The 26761-nt window shown below is 38.0% G+C and overlaps 1 protein-coding gene across 2 annotated transcripts; it reads left to right on the forward strand.

The window, feature by feature from the left end:
• Positions 1 to 625: 625 nt before the first annotated feature.
• On the forward strand, positions 626 to 25436 carry sap130a (Sin3A-associated protein a). 2 transcript variants are annotated; one of them, XM_065240791.1, is made up of 21 exons: positions 626 to 676; positions 1341 to 1451; positions 1547 to 1803; positions 5602 to 5766; positions 5863 to 5989; positions 8718 to 8842; positions 9897 to 10018; positions 10103 to 10244; positions 10535 to 10625; positions 10720 to 10824; positions 11065 to 11206; positions 11973 to 12091; positions 15410 to 15694; positions 16005 to 16182; positions 16348 to 16446; positions 16549 to 16904; positions 19909 to 20157; positions 20296 to 20421; positions 20824 to 20927; positions 21096 to 21209; positions 24444 to 25436. In XM_065240791.1, exons 2-21 carry the CDS (start codon positions 1355 to 1357, stop codon positions 24600 to 24602), a joined length of 3162 nt encoding a protein of 1053 aa, XP_065096863.1. In that variant the 5' UTR covers positions 626 to 676; positions 1341 to 1354; the 3' UTR covers positions 24603 to 25436. The 2 variants fall into 2 exon arrangements, with proteins under 2 accessions (XP_065096863.1, XP_073671236.1); XM_073815135.1 differs by having other exon boundaries at positions 672 to 690.
• The last annotated feature ends 1325 nt before the right edge of the window (positions 25437 to 26761 follow it).

The following is a 26761-nucleotide window of genomic DNA, read 5'->3' on the forward strand; positions in this document are numbered from 1 at the left end:
CATCTGGAGATGATAATTAGCACTACAACAACAAAATACTGGCTTCTGTATTTTAGAGGAACTGTTAAAATTACCTTCTTGAGGTAACACAAAGAAATTACACAAATACAAGTAGTATTTTTTTATCAAAAAACGTCAAACTTTAACGGTATGCATACTAATAATATACTATTTGTCCTAATGTAGTTCTGCCATCTGGTGGTGATAGTAAACACTACAAAACAAAAACAAAATAGTGGTCATTTGATGTTACACAAATGTACTAGTAGTATTTAATTAAAAAAAAATTAAACTAGTTACGGTATGCATAATAATCTTATATTATTTGTCCTAATGGGGTCACTTTTATACAGTCAGTGTAATGTAATGCACGTTTTCGGATTTGAAGTGTTTTAAACGCAAGAAATTGTTGACTCTGTAGTTACCGTGGTACATTTTGTATAGGTTGCTACAACAATGCAACTTGTTAAACATATATTTACAATATGTGTATAAATATAATATTTTGATTATTTTTTTTACATTTTTTTGTCCTTTCAAATAAATTAAACAATGTCGATGTCTCGATGTATTTTTAGTCTGTGGGCTTTTATTTTGAAATCTCTGGGTCCGGTCTTCCATTTTGTTTTTTGTTGCTGTGTTCACACTATGGAGTGGAAATAGCTGCAGAAACACGGTAGTATTAGCAATGTTTGTTACATTGTTATATATTTTTTATTGGACTTGTAGTACATTTTAATACCATTGTCACCTAGTAACACTGATATTTCATGTACGCAATATTTGCTTTATAGACCGATTCGCATTAGTTTTAATTATTGAGCAGGGGAAATAACGCCTGACTAACCCGCTCTTTTCATTTAATAACATAAACTCTATTATTATGATGTCCTTATGACTCGCTGTATGATTTGAACCTTTGTGTAAGGCAATAAACCTGATCTGAGTTAGACGATGTGACGTTTCGCGTGATACAGAGAAGTAAACAGTAAAGCAGTCGAACTGACATAAGTAACGTTAGCGATACGCGTTCTTCATCCTACTGTTATCGGTTTACATTTAAACAACTAGTTTTATATTTGCCTTGGGTTAGATAGAGCAGATTTGAATGAAACTGTTATATTTGCTGTGTTCTTCATCGATCGAAGTAGTTCAGAGTAACACTTTGTTTATTTTGACGAGTGCCTTGTTTGCAAATAATAAATATGGTCTTTGTCTATATGGCACCTTTATATAGTTATGATTGAAACCTGGTAGGGACTTAACAATGTCCTGTCCTTTTCTTACATTTTAAGGCAGTGTGAGACAATAAGCTTGTTCAACTTGGTTTCCCCCCACAGGTTATAAACAGAAGATGAGTTCTCAGCAGTTTCCCAGAGCTGCGTTGCCTCCCTCTTTGTCTGGACAGAGTCAGACATCTACTGGCAGTTCTGGTCTAGCGATGCAAGCAGGTAAATTTTTCCTAAAGCCAGTCCAGTTTAGCCCCATCTAAAGCATGCCATCACTGGAGGGCTCACAAAATGTGATAAATTCTCTGCTGCAATAGGTGGTGATGAAAGCAGTCGTGAAGTAGATCACTCTCAAGACACTCCTGGCAGTAGCGCTGGAGCAGCAGGATCGTTTCGTGATGATAAGCAGGAGACTGTTGTGGTTAGACCATATCCACAGATCCAAACCATCAGCCAGCCTCCTGCTCTGCCCCAACATGTGCCTATTCAACCCAGCCCTCCTATAACTGTGTCTGCCCCTTCAGTTCACCTGCCACAAGGCCAGCAGGCAGGCATCAGTGAGGGCTCACTGAAGGTAATCTCATTTTACTTTCTTATTCACAAGTTAAAGGCGGGGTGCATGATCTCTGAAAACCAATGTTGACATTTGAAATCACCTAAACAAACAGGCCCCTACCCCAATAGAATCTGGACTTATTTGATAGACCCGCCTCACACATACGCATCCCAGGCAATGGTTAATGGCGAGTAAGGGAAATGTCTGATTGGCTACAAGTGTGTTTTGGTACCCGCCTGGCCTGACTATTTTTCAAAAATCATGCACCACGCCTTTAAAGAGCTGAGACCATTCATAGCATATGACCTGCAGTCAATTCTTTATCCAGTTTTTACATTCAGTACATTATGACACGACGGCCACAAATATCCGCAAACACAAGAGGCATCACATTTGACGCACTTTGTGCTATTCTTATAAATTACGCGATTGCAAACGGGACATCTAAAACCTTGTTTATTCGAATCGCGTTTGTTCATTAAATGCACAGATGCATGCCTTTCCAGACATGTGTTATTCCTTTGTGCTTCTTTCAAACAACACAACAGATTAATTGCGTCTTTAAACAAACACAAAGTGAGTTTGCAGATACGCAATTGTGCAGGGCAGTAGTTTACTCATTTATTTATTTGTTAATTTTTTACTGATTTATGACAAGCCATATATGTGATTATCATTAATACATGACCCTTTACATAGCGGTGATCCATGATTGCTGTCTCCCCTCGCAGGCCTAGCAAAATTTCAAAATCCTTGGTAGCCCTTCTGGCAGGTACTTTTAAATTTTTGGCAGCCCGCAATGAATATAAGTAGCCCGAATAAAAAATACATAGAATTTAAGGTAGAATATTGATAAATCCTGGATATCCATTCAAGCTAACTATTCCTGCCCATCTCCTAGGGCCAGTTGTTCAAAGGTAAGCTGATCGGATTTTGGTTATCGGATTGGATCAAATCTTGAAAATGGGTTGTTCAAAAGGGAAAGAAGGAATCTGAAATCAGATTAGATCACAGAATCCAATCCTAGTTTAAATCTGGATCAAACCTTCAGTTTGTGTTGTTCAAAACTTGTCAGTAGGATTTGGATAACTTTGATCCAAAGAAACTGGATTATCCTGATCCCAACAGGGGGTAGGATTTAAAGGTGGATTCCAGGAGGGAAATGTAGAAAAACTTTAAAATTGGTCAAATAACACATTTGTTTCATTTAGTGTATATACTTTTATTTATATTTTGAACTTGACTTGTGTAACCGTTGTAACAGTGATAAAGTAGATATAGTAGACATAGGCTACCAATTAAGCTATTCAGTAAAGTAAAAATAATGAAATATGAAACAATCCCCCAAACACATTTCAATCACAAACAAAAATAATATATTCAATTTTTATGTCATTCATCACCGTATATTAATTTCAAAGAAACAATCATCAGAGGTGAGCCTGTCAAAAACAATGTCTAACAATGGCATCCCTTACTATATGTCCACTCAGTCTCTCATTCTGACAGAATGCCAGAGGTTGGTCTGGTTCTTCAAACGGCTCAGGTGCATCATAAACATCATCACAGGGAGGGACATTGCGATTTTGTGCAGGATGTTACACGCTAGTATTATGTTGCATGCTCTCTGTGGTTCCACTCGCAAGTAGTTAAGGCATGCAAAGCGTCTCTTCAGAACTCCATTTAAAAGCTCAATTGCACATCTTATTTTGCAATGAGTAGTGTTGATGAATACACAGATGTGGTTCTGGACATTATTGGAAGTGAAACTATAAAGCTCTGCATGGGATTCGAGGTGTTGTAGGGGATGGTGAGCCTACGATTGTAAAGGAAAGTGAGGAAACATTCATTCTGGATCTCAGCCCTACTGTATTTTTGAAATACAACCTGGACCCTCACTGGTAGAGCAAGCAGTCACAGGAGCTCAGAAAAGACACTTGAAGCGTCCTTTGTGCGTCCACAATGTATTTGTTATTGGATATATATATTTTTTTGTGACTCAGATGAGGGTTCATAAAAGAAAATATAAATGGATGTTTATGTTATTTTTGTGTTTTGTATCAAAATTAAAAACTCTTACAGTGATCCCATATTGGTTCTTCTACCTGTTCTTCACATAGCTGGTAGCACATGTTGTGATATGTTGTCCCATTTAGAGCACAGGTAATCTGGATTTGGTAATCTTGAAAACTGTGTATCTGGATCAGGGTGATCCAGTCCAATGTTGCTTTGAAAAACCGACATTAAAGTAAGACGGATTACCTGATCCTGAATAGGAAAAAATGTGATTTCCAAATCCGGATCATTTTGATCCAGATTAAACTTTTTGAACAACTGGCCCCTGATGTTAGTTTTTGGTTAGCCAGGAGTTTTCTTTAAGAAAATACAACATTATTTTCAGGTTAGTTTAACGTACCCCTAACATTAGAATAATTCAATTACTCTATTACTGAAATATTATATGAATGGATTATAACACAGGTTATTTTGAATAAAAAATACCTCAACACATCACACATTGTATTTAGATAACATTGTGTTTTATCAAATATATAAATAATGTGACTTCAACACAATATAGATGACTTAAAACAGATATTTACTGAAAAGGAATAAACATTTAATTCACTTTAGGTTAACATATCTTACCACAGCGGTTTAGCCGCCTCTCCTTTATTGAAATTTACAACAATCAAAAGATTCTAACATCATCTCTTCATATAGACGGAAAGCACTCAAATATATTTTCCTTCTCACATAATTAAGTTACTAAATAAAGAAAGAGAACAAAAGAAACAATGTTGTCTCTAAAGTAAAAACGAAATGACACTTGTTATTTTTTCCAGAGCATCAATGACAAAACAGATCTAGAGCATCAATGACAATTCAGTACTGTCGCTCCTTGTACAGTTCAAGCGATCACTAATGTAAAGTGAAAGTACATGTAAACCCGATACCCAATGTCTGAATTACATACAATATGATTACCTATCTAAATCTGAGAGAATGCAAAAACATAAAAAAGTTTCCTCCTTAAGATAGCCCAACAACCAGGGCGGAGATACATTTTGGTAGCCCAACAGGAATTCATAATAGCCCCGGGATGTCGGGCTAGAGATTTTTGTGAGCCCTTCCTCGTCTTTAGGAAACCAATACATTTTTTATTTTCGACGAGGTATTTGTTCCAGAGTTCAGTTTAGCCACTATCAGACCCCTAAACAAACAGAGACCGGAAGTTAAGTTCTGTCCAGACACGTAAACGCAACAATGCGCGTGCGACTGATGAAACCGTCTTTAATATTGTGCTTTGAGCATGCTTGATGTAATAAAATTCTAGTAATTTAAAGGGATAGTTAACCCAAAAATGAAAAATCTGTCATCATTTACACTTTACTTTACATTACTTTTTTAACTTGTTACAAACCTGTTTAAATTTCTCTGTTGTGACGAAAATGAAGGAAGATATTTTGAGAAATGTTTGTAACCAAACCGATCAGAGGAACCATTGACTTCTATAGTAAGAAAGAAGAATACTATGAAAGTCAAAGAGGCTTCTGATTGGTTTGGTTACAAACATTTCTCAAAATATCTTACGTTTTGTTTTCAGAACAAAGAAATATACACCGGTTTGAAACAATCTGAGAGTGAGTAAATTTTTAAGACAGAAAGAGAGTAAGAAATTTTATTTTTATCCCTTTAATGTTTAACATATAAGACTTTAGCTGGGTTTTCACAGACTGGGTCACATTTTTCAGGCTGACTGACAGTCTGTGTTCTTAACACAAAGACTACTTCACATTTCTGTTTTTTCTCTAGGCTGCTTTGAAGTCACCTATGCCCAGTCGTCTGATAGCACCTGCTCCTGCAGTTACCCAAGGCCATATTCCTGTCCCAGCCAAGGTGGCTGGACACATTACAGTTCCACTGGAAAGCAGCATCACTTCAGCTTCTATACCAGTGGCAACCATCAGTGGTCAACAGGTAGAGCCCTATTCGATAGCTGATGTAGTTGAAACTTTACTTTAGATATACCACACAGTGGGTTTCATAACAAAATCAAAATTATTGTTTCTCCAGGGGCAGAGTAATTTGCATCACCTAATGCCGACTAATGTGCAGATCATAAGGAGCAGTGCACCTGCACTACAAATTGGATCTCCTGCTCCTCCTCCTCCTCACACTTTCACCTCCCACCTACCTAGAGGTTAGTGCATTTCATTCACACATAATTCCTGTTGACATCACTTAATTGCTTGGGTATCTTTTAAAATGCTATGTACTATATTGCTATACAGGGTTTGCGGCAGAAAAGTTGTTAGTCAAGGTGGTAGGGTTGGGCGGGTGGATGGGGCCAAAGGTGTGGCAATCAAAGTAATTTATGCTTGTGACATAAATTACACATTGTAGCCTATGAAATTATTAGGGTTGGAGCTATCGATTATTTTACTGATTATTTCATCGATTAATCGGATAAAATTTAATTTAGTTATGATGAAAATTAAAATATTTTAATAAAATAAATTAATAAAATATTTATTTTTAAAACACTCAAATAAAACTTAATTTTGAAGAAACTATGACAAAAATGAACACATACTAGATAATTAATGAATTTTAATGTTTTTAACAGATACCTCTAATGGTAATAGCTGCGTTATGAAGTGAAACTAAAGGGTTAATAAACACAAACTAAAGCAGATGTTGTAGATCGTCTGGCGAACGATGATAGATAGCGCAAAAATGGTAAAAACTGATTATTTCCCACTATTAATTACATTATCTTAAAGGAGTGTAACTGTAGCATGTAAATAATAATAATAAAGTTGATTAGATATAACAAAAATTATATCTAATCAACAGGCACATGAAACCTAGCTAGCAGGTTGCTCAAACAACAAAATCACCAGCTAACTTACTTTAAAATTAGAAGAACTATAGACTAATACAATAACAGCCTTGAATAACCCCAAAACATAAGTCCACTTAAAGTTCTCACGGACACGTGTTTTATCAACTGGCTATCCTCCAGACATGACGGAGCAAGTCTTATCTCATTTCGGCTGTGTGGTGCGTATGCACGCTCGCGGTGTGAAGCACGTCCGCCCTATTCTCCGAGATGTTTTATCAACTGGCTAGTTATCCTCCAGACAGTGACGATCCGGACCACGTTTTTCTCATTTTGGCCGTGTGGCGCGCGTCCCCGCATGCGGTGTGATGCGCGTACGCGCTATTCTCCGAGATGAACTTGACGGCCTTTTGTGCAGCGATTTTTTTTTTTTTTTTTTTTTTTTGGACAAGTTAGTTAAGGCGGTAGGGTTTCCAAGCTTAGGCGGGCCGCCTTAACTGAATATGCTGCGGGAAACCCTGCTATATATGATATGTACGCAATATTTAAAAAAGCCCATATATGACAGTTTTCCGTCTTTTTTCTTCAAGGTTGAACATGCTATGGCCTCTGTGGCAATTCTGAAAATATCCTTCTTGCTCTTCCATTTGGTGTTGCTTGTGACATAAATTACACATTGACGCCTATGAAATTATTAGGGTTGGAGGCAGCTATTGATTATTTTAGTAATCGAGTATTTTACTGATTATTTCATCGATTAATCGAGTAATCGGATAAAATTTATTGTCTTTAATAAAGAACAATCCTTAATATACAAAAGAAAATAATACAGGTCTCTTAAAATGTACTAATTTGTTTCATTCTTTTAAAATTTGCTTTAGAAATCACTACACTGGTAATTTAGAGGGTTTAAAATTGTGTAACGCATACCAAAAAGTATAAAACAACAACAATGTATAACACATGACATGTATTAAACAACAACCACAAGTAAAATTCATTACATAAATAAATAGACAGGTTAGGTAACTGAAAAAAGGACAACAATGAATTTAATAGTTGAATATATTATGACCATATGATATCAGTTTTATTTTTTCATAAACTCGGTTTTAGTTGACCTTTTTTGTTGTGAATTTGCCCAAATTAAATAATACTGTGTTATAAAAATTGAAGTATAGTTTATTTTAAATTTTTATTACTAAATAGTATAGTGTTATTTTATAAAGTATATTTTATAAAAAAAAATTAAATATTTATAATTATCTATTTAAACTATATTAATTTTTTTATGTATATTACATTTAGTTTAGTTTAATGTTTAATTGGCTGTTTAATTTAGTAGTAATATACTACTTGCTGAGATGATGCTGCCCTCGGCAGTGTACACGCCGCTGACCACCTGCTGATCACCTGGAACTCACATATCCAAAAATCTTGAGGCAGGACATTTTAATTTAAGCGCTATCTTTACTAACTGACCACATATTTAAAGTTTATTCATCTATATTCTCGAATAAACTACATTTTATGGCACAGAAAGAGTAATATTTCGAATATTGTGCAGGTTTTAAGCTCCATTGCCTTGACGCGAAATGCATTCTTGGCTGTCATAAGTCCACACAAGTCACCTCCTGATGCATCCTCTATAAAATGGGATCAAGAACACATCTGGGGATGTTATGTGGAGTTGGCTTGGATTTGGAACAGTACTTTGGCCGTGACTGATGACATTTCAGAATTCCACAAGAACATAAACAGACAAGAATGCATATTGAGAAACGGCCCTTGTCTTATGTGCCAAGTCACGCATGCAGTGCACGTGTGATAGGGTGCGTCAGTAATAATGTTCTGGGGGTAAACAAAGTGCTCCGTTTGTAATTAAATGGACTAAACGAAGCCTCGAAGACTTATCATTTGCCTCAATGATTTTTTCTTTTCAAATTACTCTAGTTACTTGAGGAATCGTTACAGCCCTAGAAATTATATAATTGCATCACTATGTGTTTTTGAGTACATGCACGTGAAAAAGGGATATATGGCATACCGTATAATCTGACAACTGTCTCTGTTTTTGGCGGTTTAGGTGCAGTCGCTGCAGCTGTCATGTCCAGTACTAAAGGCCCTACTGTTCTCAGACCAGCCGGAGGAGGAAACACGGGCCCTGGCCAGCCTACAGCTGTGCAGCACATTATACATAAGTCTATTCAGGTGCAGATACTAATCACTTAGTTACATGCAACAGTCACTTGACGTTTAGAAATGTGGAGATTCTGTAACATACGCCCCAACATTAAATTATGCATTAAATGAATTACAATATTGTTACAATGCTAAAAACAAACTATTAATGCTATGTTAATGCTGTATGTTAGCTTTAGGCTAAAGTTCTACTATTGACGTTACAGTTATGTTTTGCAGATCCATACTGAAAAAACACAAACTTACCACTCAAAAATTTCCATTTCCAATCTCTTAATAATTGATTATTCCTCAAAATCGGTATCTTCTTCTGATACAGGCTCAAACATATAAGGTCTGCTGTTTGCACACAGACAGCGCTACTGAAATTAGCCGCTCTGAGAAACAGCCAATAAGTGCAGACCTCAACGTTATTTTTCATGACCCGTTCAAATAAGGTAGTAATATCTGGAGTTTAATTCTTGAGACAAATCCTAGGGTTGTAAATGGACTCTGGATTATTAAACTTAAATCTTAAAAAAGTCACATACAGTGATGTGAAAAAGTGTTGGCCTCCTTCCTAAATTTTTGTTTTTGCATGTTTGTCACACTTTAGTGGGCCAAAATTCCTCTACAGTGCTGTAACAAACTCATTGCAGGTTTTTGCAAACGCTTGATTGGAGTTGTTGCTGCTAATGATGGCCCAACCAGTTATTAGGTTTAGGGGGCAAGCACTTTTTTACACAGGGCCGTGTGTGTTTGGATTAAGTTTTCTCTTCATAATAAAAATCTTCATTTAAAAAGTGTGTGTTGTGTTTACTTGGGTTATCTTTGATTAATATTTAAATTAGTTTGATTTACAATGTGTGACAATGTGACAAACATGCAAAAACATAAAAAATCAGGAAGGGGGCAAACACTTTTTCACACCACTGTATCTTCTATGTAGGTATCAGAGAACAATGTAACATTGTATTAATGCATTCTTTGGCACCTTTAGGAAAACACAAAGTGAATCTGTTCAGCCCATAGTTTAATTTAAAACAGGCTTCTTGATGTTTACCTGCTGCAAATGTCTTCACAGTCTCGACCCTTGGTGACCACATCTACGACTGTTCTACCCACCATGGTGGCTCCTATCACAGCTGCCAGAACCCAGTCTCCAGTCATCAGTACCCCTGTGACACACACGGCAGAGATTCATGGGTATATTATCGTATCTGTTTGCGAAGTTTGTATGTCATGATAGGGTTGTGTGATGTTGCTTTTCTAACTGTCTTGCACTTTTAGGCGACCAGTAAATATTCACCCTCCAACCACCATTAACATCCAGCGTCCACCAGCCCCACGGGATACTGCTGCTCGCATCACTCTACCATCCCACCCAGCTATTGGAGCCCAGAAGGCCCAGTCCTCTCATCCTGTCGCACAAGTCAGTGACATAACACACCTTTTGTTTCAGTTATCTATATAATCTGTTTGTTTTGTTATTTCGATTTTTGGGTGTCCTGGCAGAATTCTTTACATTGACATGTTCATTTTGTTGATGCTTTCATGCAAAGTGAATTTATAGGTCAGAGGTAGACATTTTACGAGTTTGTTTTTCCCTAGAAATACGACCCTTAAAAACTCTGTGTATATCTGAAATATGGGGGTACTTAATGCTACAAATATCTTTCATTTATAAATTGAGTGTTTTCTCAATTGAGTCTTGTTCCACAGAAGCCGATCTTCAACACTGTGACCCCTGTTGCTGCTGCTACAGTAGCTCCTATCTTAGCTACTAACACTGCTCCATCAGCCACCACTACAGGTATCTTATTTTTTCACCTGAAGCTTTCTGGCAGAGATGAGCTGATTCCATACTGTTTATGACCATTACCTTAACATTGTCTGTCCTATAACAGGCTCTGCATCACACACCCAAATGACCAGTAGCACCATTGTCACCATGACAATGGCCTCTCACTCATCTCATGCTACAGCGGTGACCACCTCTGCTATTCCCGTTGGTAAGTCTAACCTTTTCTATAGATGTATTTATTATAAGAGACAAAAGGAAGGGCTTTTGTAAGAAGTGGCAGTTGTTAAAAACAAAGATTTTCTGGAATGCTTGAATCTGATTAACCAGTGACCGACATTTTGAGGTTTGTTGTTCCCAGATAACCACAACAAACTATTAATACATCTTGACAGATGCAATTTCATACTTAGAAAATTAATCTCGTAACATTTATACTTTCACTTTTCAGCTAAAGTTGTTCCTCAGCCAATTGCACACACGTCTCCACGTATCCAGACAGAATATCCTGGAGAGAGGGCTAACCTGATTCCCATCTCAGGTCATCGTTCCTCTCCAAACCCAGTCACTATGGAGGCCCGCAGCGATAACAGGTAAAACAACACCAGAAACACTAGATTTGATGGTTAAGATCTAGAAACGTGAGATTTTAGGCCAGCCTGGAAGGCTAATGCACTGTAGTTTCCTTGGGTGTTCAGAATAGAGCCCGCCCGATTATATATATATATATATATATAACACATATCGCAGATGTAAGTGCTTGTACATTGTGCAATTACTAAGTCTGTCCAGCAGAGCGCGCTCAATTGTTTACACTGGCGACCCAGGTCACTATAGTGACACAAGCCATTACCAATAAAGGTCTCTTTTTTTAGGCAGTGGCAGAAAAGCACTCCATAGAGTACTGTCTGTAAATAATAAACTACTAAAATACTATTTAAAAACAAATCCTTATGTCCTGCATGTTCATTTGACTACTATAAAATACACATCACAGAATTTGTAAAATCTTTTTTTAATTATCAAAATGTTTCTTTTATTTAATATATAAGTTCAATTCAATCGATATATTGTAACCAGGGTTTTTTTTTTACTTCCCATATCGATATTGGCATCGTGCCCCCCTCCCTAAAAAAAAAACATTGGCCAGACTTTAATTCAAATTAATGTTTAAAAATGGTGGGCTGTTACTTTAAGATGCTTTTCATTTTGTCCTGTGATATAAATTAGAGTTTACAGAGTTTTGAAGTCGAGTTTTGAAGTAAAGTTTTGAATTAACCAAACTTAAACCAAAGTAACTTATATTTAGCATATCATTTTAAAACTAATCATTTGTTTATTTCTTATGTTTTTCTTTAGACCATCTGTGCCAGTACAGTTTCAGTACTTCTTACCCACATACCCCTCATCACCATACCCTCTGACCCACACCTACACCCCCATCACTAGCTCTGTCTCTACTATCCGCCCCTACCCAGGTAAACACAACACACACCCTATAGTACTATTCGGACGGGATTAGTTTTACATAGGGAGGTGGGGTAAAGCAAGTTTTTATCAGAGCTTCTCAGTGATTTTAGTCCAGTCCGAATGCTCTATGTCAGTAATCATTACGGACAATGTCAGTAAAGATTACGGCGTCTTTTACCTTCTGTAAAAAGTAGGGATGGGCATAATTAATCGACGATCGACAATTGATTGTTAAGAATTTCGTCGATAACGTTAATTTGTTATCAATTAATCGAATGCATTTTTTTTATCTAACTCCTGTTTCACAAATACTCCGTATGCAGTGCGTTTGCGTACGTGTGCGGCGAATCCGTCAAGCACCCGTTGCAGTTTTGCAATGCTTTATTTATCTCCACATATATCATAAATAAAAATAAGCAGAGTAACTTTGCAAGTCTACCCTTCCACATTATATATTTCCTACTATGTATGTATATGATTTCCAAATAATAAACGAGAGTATTCAACGACAAAAAAGCGTATCATATGGAAATAAATCCTCACAATATTATTATTTCTCAAAACTTTATGACAAAAATAAGCAACTGTATTCCTACAGTTATTCAAAGATGCACACATTATTCCGCATATATTTAAATATTATACAAAAGTATTCATATAACGGCACGTCTCATATGGAAAATAAATATCCTCACATTAACATAACAGCACAATGAAATGAATAAACAGACAATGAAACAGGATTGAAATATAAATTGTATTATTATTACCGGAAAAAAGCAATATTGCTAAAATAATCTCTGAGGTAAATGCGTCAAAAACGATGTTACCCGCACAATAAGTCTAAATGAGCAATAAAAGTGAAACAAACATTATTAGGCCATGTCTCAAAACTTTATATGACAAAATATATTTTAAAGAAATGTATACTTACAGTTATTCAAAGATGCACACATTATTCCATATTACTCCCGTTTATGAGCACGTTTGTCTCTGGCCTCGCTCTGTTATGTAGTAGATTGACAGGTGCGCATCTCCGTCTTTCAAACATATATAATTTTGTAATTACTACCTTAGGAAAATTAGCCATGATTTTATCATTGTGAAAATGTTTTTTTTTTTTTTTGCAGATTAAAAACGATTTGTATTTCCGCAATTTTACTACAAATACCATGGTTATGGTATATTGTGGAGTTGGAGACCATAGTAAATTTGTGTCTACTGTTGTTTTACAACAAATAAAAACTAAAAGACTATGTTAGTATAATTAAACAATTGTGAATGGAGCTCACAAAACGCACGCTGTTTCACACATACTCTGTATGCGGAATAAGCCAAGTTAGCGCTGAGGTACCTGTGCATCCCGGCCAGTCTTCTCTGAGCAGCTGTTTTCGGCGGCGGCTGGACTGACGGTCACCATGGGTTGCGGTCGCGTCTGACCCCAAAACATGCTTTTATTTCTCAAAAAAAAAAAAATCAGTAGACTGGTGCAGAAGTTTTATGCGAGTTACTAAAGTTAGTTATTTTTCACGAGGCTTTAATGCCTAATTTGTTATAGCCATAATGTTAGAAAGGCTAATATCTTGCACTTTCTTCTGGCTTGAATAATTTTGAGTTACATTTTGACAAAACCTTTCAGATCTAAGTATTATGTTTTTTGTTTAATTTAATGTTAAACATGAATCTGTTTTTTTTATTTATTTTGGAAATAATGAGGTCTCTGTTTAAGAACGCTGGCTCGCAGCTGCAGGTTCCGCTGCTTTACAGCACCGCACATGCACGCACATATATGTTTGAAACATAGTTTAACTGTCTGCCACAAGTTGATCTTGTAATAAAGGTCTCATCGAGGAAAAGCACGCTGTATGTTTGTATTCATTGCATTTTTTAAGTATAAAAGTTAAATAACAAATTTTATTATAAAATATTAATGATTAATCGATAGTCGATCGTTAATTCTCCCGACGATCGACAAAGAAAACTTAATCGAATGCCCATCCCTAGTAAAAAGGTCCGGAGAAATTACCTCAGGTAATACTAATCCAGTGCGAATAGACCAGCTGTAAATATCCACGTAAATCGCGTCATTTCCTTTCAATTTGCGGGTTTCTTTTAAATATAGAAGCGCTTAAAGAAGCATTTACTTGCGTTCTAGACGGGAAACAAGTCAGTGGCAGGTCAGTTTCTGAATAAAACACGACACAAACTTTAAAAAAAAAAAGTCAAATTCACTTCTCAGATTCGCGGAACTGTTTACGAAACTGACGTTCTCCCCAAACTGAAATTAATAGGGATGCACCGAATCCAGATTTTTTAGGTTCGGCCGAATCCCGAATCCACCGTTTAAGATTCGGCCGAATCCGAAACCGAATACCGAATCCTACTCGCATCCCATTAACACAGTAAAACACATTAATGAAGTAAACAACGTCCACAGCAGTGTATTTTTCATTTTATTTAATTTTAACTGTACATTATGCCAGGATGACAAGTTGGAAAAACTATTTTGACAATTACCATAAGCCTATGCATAATGAAAGCGATGCGTTGCGACACGCTCGTTTTTACAATAAGCAAGCAGCTCCGCGCTGAAAACTATATTTAACTTTGAGTGAGAAGCTCCGCTCGTCAATGTCAGGTTTCACACGGCCGTCCAATTACAGTGGAGAAGGGGCGGGAGATTACCACAGCAACCAACCGGCTCACAGCTGAAGCATCACAGCTACCAAGCGCTCGGCTGAAAAACAGCTGGCATTTGGCGTCCTCAAGGCGTTTTCAGCCGTGTTTAAAAGTTTTGGTGTGTCCAGCCCCCAAGGCTCACCGAAAGAAAAAGCTCATCTCCACGTCAGCACCCGATGTGTGTAATCAACGGCCGCGTGACGTCGACCTGCGTAGCGCAAGCCTAGGGTTCGGTTCGGTGGAAAAAAAATCTAGGATTCGGCCGAATCCGAACCCCGTCAAAAAGCCCAGTATTCGGCCGAATCCGAATCCTGGATTCGGTGCATCCCTAGAAATTAATCACAGTGTTTCGCGTTTTCCTTGTCTGTTTCATGTTGTTTGCACATCTGATATCAAGAGGCAAGGTAACGTGCACGTGAAGACGAGAGGTGACGCGCTGCGCAAACGAGTTACCCCTCCCACTTCTGAATGTTTTACTGAGAATTCTAATCCCGTCCGAATTGACCATTAATATTACCGACGTCCTGTGGTAAAATTACATTACGCCATCTACCCCTGTAAAACTAATCCCGTCCGAATAGGGCTTATGAGAACCAGCTGTTTCAAGTTCTTATATATGTGATACTGACTCTGTTGATGTCCCTCAGTCACGGCTCAGGCTCAAAGCTCAGCTCTTCCAGGTCAGGCTGGTGTGGGTGTGGCAACCACTGTACACTTGAACCCCATGCAGTTAATGGCAGTGGATCGCATTGGCCTGCAGTCTGCCCAGATCAGCACCCAGAACATCCAGCCAGCCTCCATGACCACTCAGGGCATTCAGCCTGCACCAATAGGAGTACAGGGACTGCATGCCACCGCACCAATCAACACGCAGAGCGTACAGCAGCTTCCAGTTGTCACACAGCAGTCACAGTCAGAAACGAAACCATCAGGTTAGTATGGGCAGGGTGAAGTTAAGAAAGGTGCCGTTATTTTTGTTTCATTTGCAGTTTAAGGTAGCTAATGGCCAGAAACTTTTGCCATGATGGTTTTCTGTATGGAGGGCTACATCCAAAACATAAACTGTCACAAGATTTTCTTTATAAAATAGTATTTTATATATATATATAATTATTTTTTCCATATTATCCAATTAAAATCAGCAAGTCATTTAAACATATCCTGAACACAAACTTTTTTTTAGGTTATTTGTCTTGGTGTTTGTTTCACTCACAAGTATTTTTTTAAATTTGTGTTTTACAGGTGTAGTTATGGCTGAAAGCACTGCCTTTGTCAATAATCCGGTCGGGAGCACTTTCAGTGGCACCCAGCCTGTCACTACGGTGGGCCAGACACACCCTCAAGGGGCGGGCACTGGTCCACCGACCCTTCTCTCCTCCCCCCGACCTAGCATCCTTCGCAAGAAACCTGTGACCGAAGGGTGAGTTTATACCACACAGTAAACGTTGCGTTGCTATTTTGCTTTGACCGTTATTAGACACAACTTCAAGTCTTAGGAAGTAACCGTCTTCTGTATTATTTTGTTGAGGGAAAAAAGCAAAAGTTGATGAAATAGTATAAGACCAGTTTTTGGATATATTTCTAGGGCCGTGCGTAAAAATCTGATCCCAGCACAGCCAAGCGAGCCTAACACTGTCCGGATGGATAGTGGGATGCGGCTATCAGGATCCCCTCGCCCAGCGGGGTAAGCCATGCCCAAAGATCTACTAATAATTTAGGGAATATAGGATGACAAATTGTGTACTTAACAGATTTTATTTTCTAAAACTTCTTTTTCATTTATTAGGGTGAAGCCCAAATCTGATGTTCATGTTACTATGGCACCCTCAGTCATGGCTGCTGTGGAAGCTCTTCCCAGTCATGGAGGAGAGCAGCAGACTCTTTCCACTCCTGTCCAGCATCATTCCCAGGCCATTCCCACTCTTCTAGCCCCACCAGCACCCACACCCCCCTCACAACCCACAGCAGTTCTCTCTGCCCTGCCTGCAGCTATGGCCGTCACGCCCCCTGTTTCTGCCACCATGGCCAATGCCGTGGCATCTCCCACTCAGCCGGCAGCTAGCAGCACTGCAGCTCTGAGCTCCACCCTTTCGGAAGTTAAAATCAAACAGGAAACGGAGCCAATGGACACCTCACAGCCAGGTACAAGCAGTGTTTCCCATACATAGGCTCTACTTGGGCGCTGCGCCCAGGTAAATTGCGACCCGCCCAAGTAAAAAAAATCACTTTACGAATTTCCGTATTTCTGAACTCGACTGGATGACCCGTGTTTTGGAGAGAGAGAGAGAGAGAGAGAGAGAGAGAGCGCGAAAGAGAGAGCGCGAGAGAGAGAGCGCGAGAGAGAGGTGGGGATTGGGTGACCGTGAAGATGATGCACGCGTCATAAACTCATCATCCAGCGCGGCAAACTGGATCAACTGCAGCAGCACATACGGAGCAGCCAGGGACCAAAATGGTCGCATATGCTTATGTGCATATGTGTTTATAGCATCTAAGTTGGCTTCATTTTGCGTGCAAGCACGTTGTGTCTCTCCGGTTGAGTGTCCGTTCACGTGCTCTCTGTTTCTCAATGAATTGGGCGCGACGCGAAGCAACCTCAGTGTCACATTGTATCCTTTCATGTTTCTGAACTTGAGCAGAGTTTTACCATTAGAGGTTTTTCTTCACTGAGGACGCGGGACCCGTACGGTTCCGGGTTTATTATTTAAATGGTCAGATGGGTCCGGGTCGGTCCTAGTTCATTACTTCGGGTCCCAAGTCTGATTAATATTGTGTGTAAAACCCGAGTCGATCGGAGAACGGCCGTGAGCGCTACCGCGCTAAAGCTCGAGTGCTGTTTTAGCGTGCCTCCGGTTTCTATGGCGATAGCAACTGGCTCTTGTCACGACCACGCGCCGCTTCATTTTCTTTATCCCATTTTTTAATAGTCTTACTATTAATAGACAATATCTTTACTAAAATCTAAACAGTTTGCACAGAGATTGTAGCAAAAAGCAGTGCTAATACTGAATGAGCAAAGCTCTAGCTGACTCAGGATATAAAAAACGCAAAGCTGTAATGTAAAGTCTGTCATCGGGACAGCACAGCAAGTAGACTTTTAAATCTGAAATAATTAGTGGATTAAGCTTTTTTAAATCGGCAAAAGAGAAATAGAAAGCAGTAAAAGTGCCTATCTTATAGAAGTTATTACCATTATAACATCAGTCACATTTATAATCTATAGACCTGCACTGTCTATATAGGCTATAGTATACATAGTATTGTATATAATTGAGTTTGATAAAAGGGGTCATCAAATTGCTTCATATATCAGTGCAAAAACATCAAGTTTTTTCGTGGTGCTTTGACAAACAGTGTCAGCTTTGTTTATGGCAAAAAAAGTTTGGGGTGGTTAGATTAATGAACTATAATGTGAAATTAATATGAATGTTTTATAAATCAAAGTATTGTGTTGTGTCACACATTATTAGTTCTTTGTTACATGTATAGTAGGGGTGTAACGGTACGCAAAAATCACGGTTCGGTGCGAACCCCGGTTTTGAAGCCACGGTTCGGTTCATTTTCGGTACAGTAAGGGAGAAATGCAAACATTAAACTGCAGGTTGTTTATTACTTTAAACTTTTTTTTACAATTTGTTTACACTTTTTTAAACACTTTATTAAAGTATAAAATATATATAAAATGAAAAAATAATAAATAAAATACTACTGCAAAGTTATTTTTTACATTATTTTATAACAGAAGGTAACTCTTATCTTAACCTTCTCTTAAACTTTTTCTACTAAAACCTTGAACTAACAAATTCAATTCCTGAATACATTTATGAACTATTAGCCTACATTTTTGCCACTAAAAATTTTCTGTTTTGATTTATTTTGGATTGTTTAACTCACAGAATTGAATTGGCTATGTACCATCTCTGTATAAAAATAATATTACTGCTCTATGTGTAACTGCATAGCAAGCAACATGATGATATACTTATTATACACTCATTTTGAGATTAGTGAGCTGCATACATAGCCATCTTTGATCTTTTGCACGTTTCTCCTAATCTTTGCTTGTGTCATCAATGTAAGCTGTGACTTTACTTACGAACCCCTCCGCAGCTGAGTAACAGCTGAGTAAGCCCGGGTTACAGCTCTTCTCTGTCCCGACCAGCTGATCGCATTGTGACAATGATATGATTGACGTGATATGCAGATGAAAAATCTGATCACGCATTCCTTATTCTTGCTGTCACAGAAAGCGCGTCTCATGAATGCGTAGCAACGAAAGACGTGCATCCTCTCACGCACTTTTGAAAGAACAAAGCAGCGCGTTGACACGCGTTTAACATGCGCTTTTAGATACGACATGTAAACGTTTACATCAATAATCAAACGGATATACAACTAAGTAAATAAAAATCTTTCTGCGGGCCGAATTATGTTATATGTTTGACAGAAGACTTGCGCTGAACGCGGAGACTTCCGCCACTTAATATGTTCGTGCGGAAACGCACGTATTATGTTCCGCACAGGCGCACACAAAATACTTTCGGTGCACGTGCGCACCGTGCCGAAAGCCCTGAACCGAAACGGTCTGGTTCGAATACACGAACCGTTACACCCCTAATGTATAGTAGACCATTTTTTGTCGGTGGATAATAATGATTGCCCTTTTCACCAGCTACCACCACAAGTAAATTTCAGATCTGTGGGAAACACTGACAAGTGCTTGCCCTGTTCACAAACCTTACAGAAAATGTTCTTCTTTAAATATATAAACATACAATATATCAAATCAAAGAACTGACCCTCTGCTTCCAAACAAAAAACTTTTTATCCTACCTTCATTAGTTCTCTTTTTATTATCTCTCAAATATGGGTAGGTTTGAGCAAAAAGCTGAGATAATAAATTTTTTTGTGAAGGACTTTTGATCGAGATCAGATTCAGAGTGATGATCAAAACATACACGGACATACAGCTGTTTGCCCAAGGACGATACTTCCGGGTTTTAAGTTGCGGAAGATAATAGCGGTATTACGGATTGCCGGAATTACTCTTCATTGGCAGGGAAGCGTTTTCTCTTAATTGACGAGTTAACTCGTCAATGGTGGAGAAAGAGTTATGAGTTTAAACTTTGAATTCTCTTGTTTATAGGGGCCTTGGCTCCTTCCTCGACAGGTCCAGCTTCAGCGCTCTCCTCCCAGGCCTCCTCTTTGTCTGCCCAACCTGGAGACCTCCTGCCCGGGGCTTCCCCAAGAAAGAAACCCCGCAAACAGCAGCACGTCATTTCCACGGAGGAGACAGAGATGATGGAGACCAACAGCACAGATGAGGAGAGAGCCAGCAGCAGGGCTTCAGGAAACAGACCAGACAGACACGAGTCTCCACCTAGGGAATATGTTGGTGAGTTTAACAAACCAAATAGTCTTTCTTTTATGTGTAGATCTTTTGACCATCCTCTGACCAAATCTTTTGACTTTGACTATTTTTGTAAATAATAAGTGGTGTGGATTTGAAAGGAGATTAATTGTATTGATGCAGATGAGGAGGGTGTCCGTTACGTCCCAGTCCGTCCCAGACCTCCCCTTACTCTTCTGCGCCAATACCGTAACCCGTGGAAAGCTGCCTATCACCACTTCCAGAGATATAGCGACATCAGAGTCAAAGGTAAGTGTCTTTTAAACGTTCTGTCAGCTTTCTCTATTTGTTCTTTGAATTATTTTTGTTATTAATTAATACTGAATAATAATGAATATTGTTTCCAGCAGAATTCATTTTTAATTTTTTTTGTACCAAAACAAGTTATTGTTTCATTTAGAAATGTCAAAAAAAAGTTATGTTTTGTGGTGAATTAGGTGAGTCACATGTTATTCAATATCTGCACATAAGTCTTGGACTACCCTGGCCACCAGGTGTAGATGTTTTCTTGCTGTATCTCTTTTCACATTCTAAACAAATGTGAAAACAGATACAGTAAGAAAACATCTACTTCAAACTAGAAACACTTGATTGTACTGTATGCATGTAACATGAATCTAAATCATGATTTTGCTACTGTCATCTTTGCAGAAGAAAAGAAAGGAAGCCTTCAGGACATGGCCAATCAGAGGGGAGTTGCATGTCGCGCTCAGGGATGGAAAGTGCACCTGTGTGCTGCACAGCTGCTGCAGCTGGTGAGTTCTGCAGCTGATGTTGTCTTTTTGGCACATTTCTCTACTCTGTAACTTAAACCAGTTGCACAGTGTTATGTAAAATATTTTGTTGTATCAGACAGTTTTTGGTGGAGTTAATGCAGCATACCATGTATAGGTAATTGTATATCTTCTCTTGTTTGCTCACAGACTAACTTAGAGCATGACGTGTACAGTCGTCTGACCACCTTGCAGGAGGGGCTTATTCCAAAGAAGAGAGCTGGAGCTGATGATGACCTGCACCGCATCAATGAGCTCATACAGGTTAACGTCTCAGCATTTTGTAACCTTCTACAGTGTACTGTGCAGAGCAATCGGTTATGACATTAAATGACCATGAGAGAGATTAAAAAGCATATTAGGAGCAGTCTGCTCTCCAATCGCTCTTGTGTTACTTTAATGTCATAAGCCAATGAACTTCATCACATATCTACCAGTTTTCATCAAAACAATTACATATTTTAATGATGTAAGCGTACTCTGATACGGTTCATAAAGTGTAATGTGAATGCAGACCAGCGTATGCAGGGGACAAAAATATTAATATGCAAGCACAAAAAAATATATATATAGAGAGAGAGAGAGAGCGAGAGAGAGAGAGATAATTTGGTGTCTGTCTTTTGCCTCAGGAGCTCCTTGGTTTATTATAATTTTTTTTTTGTCTTTTTATGCTCAATTTGAATGCGCAATAATACATATCCTTAGTTCTCTTTTTATCGCTTGATGCAGGCGAGTAATTTACATGTTATGCATGTTATGGCACTTTATCTAAAGTTCATTCAAGGTAGATTTTATCAGTATGTGTGTCCCGATGACCTTTGTATCTGCTAACGCAATTCTCTACCATTGGAGATACAGAAACAAATCTGCCCTTTCTAAATTAAACTAAAGTCTTCCTGTATAGTTGTTAAAGAAAGCTACTTACTACCCTGGAGTGTTTTTTTTAACTAATCCAGCTGCCTTAAGGCCTGTTTACATTAGAGCATTTGCGTTTTAAAACAGCATTTTAAAACTAGAAATGAAATTTCCAAGGAATTACCAGTGCATGAAAATGCAAAAAAGTTGATTGACAGAAATGTAAAAGAAATTTAGTCTAGTAGTTTACCTGGCTGTTAACATGTTTTAGTGTGAAGCTAGCATGATTTTAAAAAAGTTATCATGATGAAATATGAAGCTAGCATGAGTTAACATGATTTAGCATGAAGCTAGCATGATTTAACATGAAGTTAGCGTGATTTAGCATGAAGCGAGCATGATTTAGCATGACGTTAGCATGATTTAGCATGAAGCTAACATGATTTATCATGAAGCTAGCATGATTTATCATGACATTATCATGATTTAGCATGACGCAAACATGATTAAGCATGAAGCAAACATGATTTAACATGAAGCTAACATGAAGAAAACATGATTTATCATGAAGCTAGCATGATTTATCATGACATTATCATTATTTAGCATGAAGCTAGCATGATTTAACATGAAGCTAGCATGATTTAACATGAAGCTAGCATGATTTAGCATGAAGCAAACATGATTTAGCATGAAGCAAACATGATTTAGCATGAAGCTAACATGATTTAGCATGAAGCTAGTAAGATTTAACATGAAGCTAGCATGATTTAACATGAAGCTAGCATGAAGCTAGTAAGATTTAACATGATTTAGCATGAAGTTAGCATGATTTACCATGAAGCTATCATGATTTAGCATGAAGCCAGCATGGTGCTAGCATGGTTTAGCATGAAGCTAGTAAGAGTTAGCATGAAGTTAGCATGAAGCTAGTAAGATTTAACATGATTTAGCATGAAGTTAGCATGATTTACCACGAAGCTATCATGATTTAGCATGAAGCCAGCATGGTGCTAGCATGGTTTAGCATGAAGCTAGTAAGAGTTAGCACGAAGTTAGCACGAAGTTAGCACGAGGTTAGCACGAGGTTAGCACGAAGTTAGCACGAAGTTAGCACGATGTTAGCATGATGTTCGCATGATTAGCATGAAGCTAGCATGATGTTAGCATGATTAAGCATGAAGCTAGCATGATTTAGCATGAAGCTAGTAAGATTTAACATGAAGTTAGCATGATTAACATGAAGTTAGCATGATGTTAGCATGATTAACATGAAGCTAGCATGATGTTAGCATGATTAACATGAAGCTCGCATGATGTTAGCATGATTAACATGAAGCTAGCATCATGCTAGCATGATTAACATGATGCTAGCATGATTCGCATGAAGCTAGCATGATGCTAGCATGATTAGCATGAGGATAGCATGATGTTAACATGATTAGCATGAGGCTAGCATGATGTTAACATGATTAGCATGAAGCTAGCATGATGTTAGCATGATTAGCATGAAGCTAGCATGATTTAACATGAAGTTAGTAAGATTTAACATGAAGTTAGCATGATGTTAAATCATGCTAGCTTAATGCTAATCATGCTAACATCATGCTAATAATGTTAGCATCATGTTAATTTCATGCTAAATTCATGCTAACTGAATGCTAATCATGCTAGTTTCATGCTAACTTCATGCTTATTATGCTAGCTTCATGTTAATCTTACTAGCATCATGCTAGCTTCATGCTAATCATGCTAACATCATGTTAGCTTCATGTTAAATATTGTTAGCTTCACGCTAAATCATGCTTGCTTCATGCTATTTTTGGCAAAACCTTCACTGCAAACCTCCATTTACCTGAATAAAAATAATTTTTACTTTGACACTGATGCTCTGTCACGTTAACATCAGCTGTTCGTTTACATAAGACTCTGTCTACATTCATTTAGACTGCGGCACAACGTCTAAGCTCTCAAACTAAAACAGGGTCTGCAGCGTTTGCCAACGAATCTGTTTATGAGGGTTAGAAACTGTGGTGGAGTGTAAATGAAAGGTACAAACATAGCAAAAGTAACGCGTTTTAAAGGATAAACGCATTAATGTAAACATAGCCTTAGTGGAATGAGGAAGGTTTTGTATACGGTTAGCATGAGCAACAAAAGCCTAATGGCAGCTTGCGGACAAACTTCGCCGTTTACAGTGCATTATTTTTAGGCCGCATCCGCGCTTCATTCTCAAAACGAATAGTTTGCCTAAAATTGTGTATACAAACTATGTAGTATATAACAACCATTAATACAATGGCGTGATGATGTTTGCTGTATTTTCCTCTTTTTTTGTTTACATCGGGAATTTCTTTGGAATTTCCAGCACATTGATTCTGATCAATCAAAAAAGCAGTTTAGGAATTAAGTTCAAAAACATATGGCCAACAAGCAATGTGGATGTTATCACATGACTGCGTTTTGGTTCCTTTAAACTGGTTCGGACCAGAGCAATCAGTGTGGTGTGAAAAGGAACCAAAACTGCTAAAATAGCTACAACGTATAATTTTTTGCCTTGGGTCTGGACCAAATGAACCGAACTACAGATGTGAAAGTATCCTCACAGACTTGTTCCTGACCATTTTACCTGTCTTTGTCCAGGGTAACATGCAGCGCTGCAAGCTTGTGATGGATCAGGTGAATGAAGCTCGGGACACCATGATGAAAGTGCTGGACCACAAAGAGAGAGTCCTTAAGCTGCTCAACAAGAATGGAACTCCCAAGAAGAGCTCCAAGTTAAAGCGCAAGGAACGGGCATAGACGCTATATGGTCTTATTCTTTTCTCGAATGCTCTTCATAAGGACCTGTCATGGTTAATCAGGTTGCTTTGCACAATCATCTACTTTCTTTTACAGTCTCAGTAACACAGAGTGACAGTCGTAAACCATTAAAGCATTTTTATAACAGCCGCTGCTTACTGTGGACTATAGACTGTCCAATGGATTTAATGCAGCAAGGTTAATTGATGTTTTTTGTATTTCCCCAAAAAGAAATGACTACATTTTTAAAGAAACATTGTGTTGTATTTTCGTTTAGTTATAGAGGCAAATACTTTGTTGTAGTGAGAAAATTGGAAAGGTCAACTTTTTTGATAGAAGTTACTCTTGTATTTAATTTGATACACACTGCACACGTACCAAGGAAAGAGTGTGAGCTTTCCATGTTTTCGTGCCTTGTAAGATGGGTGAAACTGTGGGATGTGAAGATCCCGGATTAGTCAACAAATTTAGTCCGCTATGAAAATACATGGTAGCAGCCTAGATGGTGACAGTCCAGTTATTAACCAGTTGTTTATTCAACTCAACATTTAAGCGTTAAAGAATGACTGATGATAGTACAGAGCGGTGAAATGTGTACTTAAAAGTCAGTATAATTATGTAATAAGAAAGTGTTTATTGTTTCAGTGCAAGAACATTATTGTTAATAGATGTGGTTTTCCCTCAAGTCGTTTGTGCTGTTTTACAGACTGTAAGTGAAATGTTGTTCTAAGTTTGAATAATAATCTGGCTTTTTTGTACATTTTTGTTACTTTGTTCAATTTTGTTTGTACACTATTATGTGATATTACAGTAAAACTGGATACATTTACAAAGCGTCTTGTTCAGTGCATAGATTTTGTAATGAGTGGGCTCTATCTTACACCCCACGCAATGCAACGCCAGGTGCAGCCTGATCTCACACATTTTTTTTCGTATTTTACGAGTGGGCTAATTCTTATGTATTCGTACAAAGTTTGTTTTTTATTCGTACATATTGTTTTTTATGATATAATCGTAACTAAACCCTAACGTCACAGGCAACAGCAAATTATAGAAAGATTTATGAATTATTAGGACTTAGCTACCTAAAATCCGTATAAAATGTCATGAGATGCCGTTATTTTTATTTTTTTGCTAGTTTTAACCTGACGTAGTTAGTTTTCACGTTCAGCACTAAATAGCCAATGCACTTGCACCAATCTGTTTGCCAACGTTGTATTCAGGCACATCGCTGGCATATTGCTATTTAAGGCACCTGAAAATGGCAGTGCCACTGACCAACTAAAACCTGTGGCCGGTTGCATAAAACTTTAAGACTAGTCTTAAAAGCTTAGTCATGAATTTTTTTCTTCAAGACTGATCATAAATGTTTTAAGTATGTTACATAGAAAGGTAGATTGGTCTAATTTAAATCCAAATAATAAGACTGATTATCCCTAACTTACTGCTAGTTAGTCAGAATCATTCTTAAGACGCAGTCTTAACTCATGGCTATGTTTATGCAACCGGCCACTGGTCTAAAGTTACTGTAATGGCAGAGGCGTCATGCCCATTCAAACTGAGGGGGCACCTGCCCCCTTGGTTTTTTTGAGCCAATGGATTTTGCATCCAACCTCAAAATCAAATAAGCGTCCATTAATCTTTTATTTGACTTTTAATCTGTTAATATGCACAATATTATACATTCTGTGCTGCATCCTTGTCACTTTTCGGAGATTTTCGCCGTTTTGATCGTGTTTTGATCATGTTACATTACTTTTATTCTGGCGGCAGCTGGCGCTGCAGTCAGAGCGCAGTCGCAGACGTCATCAGTGTCTGGGCGCGCTCACGAGCTCTCTGCTGTTGCTGGCTTGCTGCTGCATTTGGCTAACTGAGGAATTAAAACGTGTTAGAAACGCTCACAACATTTCCAAACCCCAGTACGGTAATGTGCAGTTAACCTTCTCTGTGTAGAAAATGTATGGTTTTAAATGTGACCGTCTCAACGTTATATTAGTAGAGATTCATCTTCTTGGCACAACGCCAAAGTTCGCCAAAGTTCACGCGGGCGCGGAATCTCACATGCTCACATGAGGTAAAATTTAATGCAAAAATCCGTTCCTCTAATAATTTTATCTAAACATATTTTTATTTTAAAATCATTATTGAACATTAAAATC

The sequence above is a fragment of the Paramisgurnus dabryanus genome, chromosome 7 (assembly GCF_030506205.2).
Source record: "Paramisgurnus dabryanus chromosome 7, PD_genome_1.1, whole genome shotgun sequence".
Lineage (NCBI taxonomy): Eukaryota > Metazoa > Chordata > Actinopteri > Cypriniformes > Cobitidae > Paramisgurnus > Paramisgurnus dabryanus.